The sequence below is a fragment of the Falco biarmicus genome, chromosome Z (genome assembly GCF_023638135.1).
Source record: "Falco biarmicus isolate bFalBia1 chromosome Z, bFalBia1.pri, whole genome shotgun sequence".
NCBI lineage: Eukaryota > Metazoa > Chordata > Aves > Falconiformes > Falconidae > Falco > Falco biarmicus.
In genome coordinates, this window is record NC_079311.1 from 19,722,189 (window position 1) to 19,728,965 (window position 6,777).

The 6,777-nt window shown below is 37.5% G+C and overlaps 1 protein-coding gene across 1 annotated transcript in view; it reads left to right on the forward strand.

Moving 5' to 3' along the window:
- Positions 1–489, forward strand: part of HSD17B4 (hydroxysteroid 17-beta dehydrogenase 4) — a 68,010-nt gene extending 67,521 nt beyond the window's left edge. The window contains exon 24 of the mRNA XM_056323996.1: positions 70–489. Coding sequence (XP_056179971.1) covers positions 70–159 — 90 coding nt within the window. The 3' untranslated portion in view covers positions 160–489. The remainder of the gene's footprint in view (positions 1–69) is intronic.
- The last annotated feature ends 6,288 nt before the right edge of the window (positions 490–6,777 follow it).

The window sequence follows — 6,777 nt, forward strand, 5'->3', positions numbered from 1 at the left end:
CTAGCAGCTTTTTGAATTGTGGGCGGACAGTTGAATATTTTTTTTCTCCCCCTCCTCTGCTTTTTGTAGGCATTCTTTTCTGGTAAGCTGAAAGTGAAGGGGAACATCATGTTGAGCCAGAAATTAGAAATGATCCTGAAAGATTATGCCAAGCTCTGAACCGCTTGATCATCTACTACAGCAGTGAAGAACTTCAGAAGACACAAACTTAGTTCAGAACCAATGATTGAAGCATTTGCAGGCTACTTAATATCATGTACTGATTCATTATACTGCTAATATACAAGCTGTTTTAATTGCTGTAGACAGAAAGTAATGAAATGAACATAATTGTTAATATTGGCCCTTTTTTATTGCTCAGCAGTGGTAGGGAATCATACTTTTCTCATTGCATGCCTTTAAATAAAATGTATGTAGTTCTTACAAAGATGCATATATTTCTATATTAATTCTGATGAAAATTAAACCAATACACCTCTTAGATATCTCCTTCTATGTCTGTCAGTCTTCATTTATGTTGCATTAGGTAGGCTGTCTAATCTCTATGAATCTAGCTGGTTTATTATTAAAATTACCATTATTTTTTGTCTTAATTTGTCATGATCCCATTAAAACAACTGGAAGATGGAAGCCACTTTTTTTCATTTGCATCTTGTCACTATGTATTTTTTCTGTACAGGAAAAAAAATCTTGAACTTCAGCACTGCCCACCTTATTTAGACAGTCATTTTTATATGTTACTTTTATAAATTACATGGAAAGTGATAAGCATTAATTCTTTAGGGGAAACTTTTTAATCTGAGAGGTATTAACACTGCAGCAAAGGCTGTCACTGTAGCCAGATTGTTCTTCATGTAGATTCATTCTCATGAGGGGCAGCATCATGTCAGGAGGGAAAGAGTGAATTCCTCATTTTGTACCTATGGCCAGAAATAAGCTGTGGCTATATGTTTCCTTGAAGAAAGTATGCCCTTATACCAGTGATTGTCACATGGAAATTTGATTTCACCACTGTGACCAATGTTTTGTGTGCTCAGTATCTTTTTCTCTCGTTCAGACTTGTTTTATGTTGATACCTTTTGAAGAATTCAGGGCGTCTAAGACTTGTCTCCTTGGTCAGAATGACAAAATCATTTTGCTTTACCTTAGAGAATGGAAATTCTTTATCTTTCTTTTTTTTTTTTTTCCTCAAAACTGGGAGGTGCATCACTGCCTTGACTGTGTGAGTAGACTGTAGTGATTAAAGAGCGTTTTGGGGCTACAGATGAGTTTTGACAGTTTGAGGAGAAATTCTACGTTTTGTAATACTAAGTCAAATTCTGCACAAATGTATCTCTTCACAGCTGTACTATCAGTTATGCTTTGATTCAGGCAGAGAAATATGAATCTGAAGTATGTCAACAAGTATCTTACATGAATTAGATCATGAATAGAGCGGTAATGGAACAAGTGTGATGTTCACCACCTAAAAGAGACCATCTAATGGAAATGATTGAGGAAATGACCTTAAACCACTTAACATTTACCTTTTTCACAGCAGTCATTTCTGTTTATCAGTACAACATAATCATTGCCTGTACTGCCCAGCTTCTATTTACCATGCAGCTTTATGACAAGTAGGTAAAGGTGTCTTCTGTTACTTTCTCCTAAGAAATTGTATGAGAAAGGCAGATTGATTGCACCTTTTAATGTTTATGCATGCACATATTACACAAAAAAAAAAAATTTTTCTACATGTATCTTTCCTCTCTATAAATCTGTATATAGTGCCATAAAAATATGTGTATTAAGAAAAATGAACTGTGAGGAACTAACTTCGAGTCTAGGAAAGAATTATCAATATATCCATTTAAGAATACAGTATTTACTGTAGGTCACATGGTCTTGAAAATTTGCAACAGATTATTTTTATTTTTTTTTCACAGCTGCATAGGTTGTCTAAAACGTTCAAGCACTGATCTATGAGGAGGGATCAGACTGCTAATGCACTTTTTTTTCCCTCTGCTTTGGAAGTGGGAAGCAGAATTTTTTGGCAAGCAAAGTTGTTACTGTTGAAATCTGTTGCATTTTAACAGGTTGGAATTCATTCTACTGAAGAACATCAGTTTACTAAATGTGTGGGTTGAGGACAAAAGAACCGTATCAATTATAGGTACTCATGTGATGATTTCTATCCAGCATAGTTTCAGTTGGACACAAAATCCACGTGCTTCAGTTGTATCCCCAATACTGGCCTTAATTAAAAACACAGAAGGTACACCCCAAAGTTACACTGGTGTTTAGTGTATACATCCTACACTTTAGCCTGACTTCAGCTTTTTTCTGTGCCGTGACTTGGTCACAGCTGTTAACCTTGGGTGGAACGGAACGTCCTCCCTACTTTACTGCAAAAGGCTCTTCCCTTTGCTCTCCTTCGCAAGGCTAATTGAGCTCACCTCTCAGTGTTGTGGTAGACTCATTTTCTAGGAGCGTAATTCAGATGTTGAATTTCTTCATCTGCTTTGTGGCCTGAATAGTCATTATTAATGATTTTGGCATGTTGGTTTCATCTCTGCACCAGTGTATTTACCTTCAGAGTGTTCTGGTTAGCTCACGCAAACTAGTAACTTAACCTGTTACTGTTGAAGGTAAGGTCATTTTGCTATGCTGAATACGTGACTGAAGTGATTCGGAGGTTTTGGTTTCTCCATAGTATGTGAAAGCCTTCTATTTATGGTTGCTAGCTTTTAAGAGTGGTATTCTCAGAAACAAGTGATAAAACCAAGTGTCTGAATCCATGCAAGGGAATGCTAGGCAATTTGGCAGGTGGTTGATGCAGTCTGAATGATTCTTGGCTCCTTTCATCTGGAATGGTGTCATTCTGGTTTGGGGGCTCATGTTTCAAACCGACCTGTAGCTCTTTCATTTGGGGCGTTTTTGGAGACCTTTTCTGTCATCCAGCAGCAACAGTACTAGTACAGTGTTACATCCATTTTCACACAGGACCTAGAGAAGTGCAGCAGCAGCACACCACATGCCTTTTTTTTCAGGGTAGCTGCTTTGTAGAATTGTTTGGGTTGGAGGGAATCTTAAAGATCATCTGGTTCCAACACCCCTGCCATGGGCAAAGGACACCTTCTTTGAATGTTTTTTCTATGCCAGAGGTAAGCACCATTACCTTGGACTGCAAAACCCCACTTGTTTGCCAGACATCTCAGATAGCTCTTTAGGGATCTCGCTAAATTCTCTAGCAAATAAGGAGGCTTTATAATATACAAGTGCAATTCTTGACAGTGCATATACTCTATTTAATGTAGAAGAGAGCAAGATTGTCTGCTGTTTATTGCAATGTGTGCTTTATATGGTTTTAATTAATTCTATGTATATATATATATATATATAAGGTGCTGCCTGGACATGAGACTTTGTGGCAGTTGGAGGTAAGAATTCAGTTCTTTATCTTTCTGTAATAATTGAGTTAGCACTAAACCTGGTCATGTAAATTAGTGTGATTTTTAATCATGGCACAGTATTATTTTCTCTTCTTCTTTTTACAATCATTACAGTCTTCCTGCTGGCTTGCAATTATGTCCATCCTCCAAAAAGTAAATTGCAGTTCACTGACGTATGTCCCCTTCAGTCATTTATGTGTCTTCTAATTAAAGCACGAGAGCAGTAATAATGGATGGTGAAAGTTATATAAGCTTTCTGTCTATTAGTATTGGCTTTGGAGAAGTCTGTGCTGAATTTTATGCTTTCCAGTCACTGGAATTGTTCTTAATTAGTTTATGTCAGAGGAGTTCAATACACTTTCCAGCTGTCATCAATAATCACAGATAACAGCTTTTTAGATGTTGACAAGTGCATTCATAATCAGAGAATATAAAACCGAGTAAAATGTGGGAGGAGCAGAGGCAAGAGAGTAAAGGTAAACTCGAGCAACTTCGGACAGAGATACTTAAATGCTCTCTCTTCTAAGGCTTGTTCCCACCGCCCTACAAGCACCGCATTTCTAAGGGCTATTTGTATTCTGGCTAGCCTGTTGGGCTGCGCTGCTTGTAAAAACAACTGTCCTTCATCACTCAGGAGTCACCTTGGTAAATTAAAATGCTTTGTAAAATGGAAGAATGCAGTGATACAATAAAGTATTTTAAGCTGGATAAATAAGCATTTTACAATTGTTTCATGTACTTTTTTTTTTAATAAGACTTTGTAATAATAATGCAATATACCCTGACAGAGGTTAATGTCACTGAAATTGTATCTTCTATTACCCTCCACAAGCATTAGGGGCGGAGCAGCATTTGGAAAGTGTTGGCTTTACGTAACATTGTCTCCTTCTAGCATGAGTGAAGACCCGTGTGAAGAAAGGCTAAGTCTCATTGCAGTGTTTTCTTTCAGATAGTAATCTTTGAAAGGGTAAAGGGCGAAAGGAAATACTATTATATACCAATACCTGCAGTGGCTTTTTGTTCTACTTCAGTTGGTGCAGATACCTTTTCTGCTCACATGAGGATGAGTTCTCCATGATGATTCATCTGCAGTAAGAAATTCTGTCCTTTAGGCCATTGGCAGTATCTCCAGCAGACTGACCTAGACATTCGCAGATCTAAAGTCAATGAGGAAAAATATAGCAGAGTATGAATGTTTTTGTATGTATATTACTTGTAGATTACCCTCATGGCACAATTCAAATGTTTCATCCATCTAAAAATCAGTGTGTTGAGTTGGCGTTAATAGGATCTTTGGTGGGTGGATAGGCTGAGCTCTGTATGAAGTGGATGTGTTTATGCCTCACTGAGTACTATCAAAGTTTCCATAGTCTGCTAAACTATATCACATGTTCTAAGGTCACTGTGTCTCAAAAAGAATCAAGCAAGGTATAATAATATGTAAAGTTGTCCAAATTATGTGGTGTAAGATGTATACATCTTGCTGAGACCCATTTTAGACATTACTCCTTATGTTTCCCCATACTACATATGCCTTTATGTCAAGTGCCTTTTTTCACTAGAATTAATACTGTTTTAATCAAATATGGCCATCACGTAAGCTGGAAGAACAATTGAGACTATCCAAATTTTTAAAAAATATCTCATTTAGGTTAAGCTTAAACTTTTTTGAATTTCTAATTAGAGAAGCATATAATTTCACACAATCTTAAAATATTTTTTAAAAGTTGCAGCAAGTCAGTGTACTGAATTAATCATATTTTTTGACTAGTAAGTCCTCTTTCCCATTTCCTACGTTTGCCCTCTCCCATTTTGCCCGTTCTCTTGTGAGGGCATGTCAGAAGGAGCACAGGCATAGGTTACCGTAGCAATGTCGGTAGTTTTTGAGGAGTTGGATTTGGAATGGGAAAGAACAGTCTGTTGTGGCCCATAGATTTCATCTGCATCTCACTCAACCTTGAGACAGGATAGACATGAAGCTGCCATAAAAGTCTTGCATCTGGGATTCCAGGACTTCATGAACGAAGTAAAAAACGGATTAAGTAGATGAAAGCTTGTGTTTCTATCCAAGTTTATGTTTCTATCCACAGCCTACTCAAAGAAGCGTAGGTTACTATAAATGCTAAAAAAACAATCGGTGAATTGCTGAGGTTTGGTTGCATCCCCTGACTTTACCCAAATAATTTCCTCTTCCTGCAGGACTGAAAAAAGAAAAGAATGCATTAATTTCATAATAGAATCTAAAAGTCTACAATCTGCTTGTGTTTCCAATGTTATTAGGACAGCATGTTGCCATAGGAAATAGAAGCTGAATTGCTGCTTGCATCAATCAGTGTGCCTAGGTTGAATCTCAAAGCACTGTACAAGTATTTTTCTCTTACATTGCTTTTTTGTCTGCTGCTCTTCACTCGTACTAGTCTCTCCGTTGTGATGAAGCACGTGAGACTTGTGGAGCTGCCCAGCCTTTTCATGAAGCTAACAGATTCTCCTGTTTTCTGCTCCCCTATGTCTGTTTCATTTCTGGTCAAAACTGGTCTGTGCTCTGCACGGTTCAGCCTTTTGCTGTGTGGAGCTCAGCCTGATTGTTATGAACAACAGGCGATGCAATTCTGGATATCTGCTGTAACCTTATCAGAGCTCGTAATAGCTATGGTGCTGAGAGAATCGTAATCCTGTTAGGAAATGGTGATAAAAGGTAGCAGAGTTTTTGACTGTGTTTTTTTCAGGTGTTTCTTTTTTCATAAAGATAAAATGAGGCCACCTGAGGACTATATCAGGGAAAATACAATGTTCCTAGCTCAAAACGTGTTTTAAATGAATATTTGATTGTTTGGTTCAGTGCTGTTTTTTATGTGCGAGACCAAACACAGCAGGGAAAACTATAAATGTAGGAAAGAAGAAAAAACCAACCCCACTTTTCTGTTATTTTTTCATTTTCTGGGGGAAAAAAAGAAAAGTTTAACATGAGGAAATATGTTCCTTGTATGGTCTGTGACCCACATGACCAATTCATTTGGGCTAAGCAGATGCACAGAAGTCATGTATCTGTGAGATTGGTAAAGACCAGCACTGACTAAGCTGCGTTTTTTCTTTAGGAAATTCTTGTGACGGATGATACTGTTCACACCTGAAGTAAAATCAAATGTCTGGTAACTTGCAGTCATTCAAAGCTAGGGTGGGGTTTGGGATTTTTTTGTTTTGTTTTCAAAAGAGATTTGTTTATCTGCATGCCTTTTGCAACTTCAAGCTTGGTGGTCAATTTCAGCCCACTTAGTGAGTCTGCATGAGTTTTCGTGGTCAGCCTAAGATCAAAGGCCAATGTTGTTTATTATCAAAGTATCTTGTT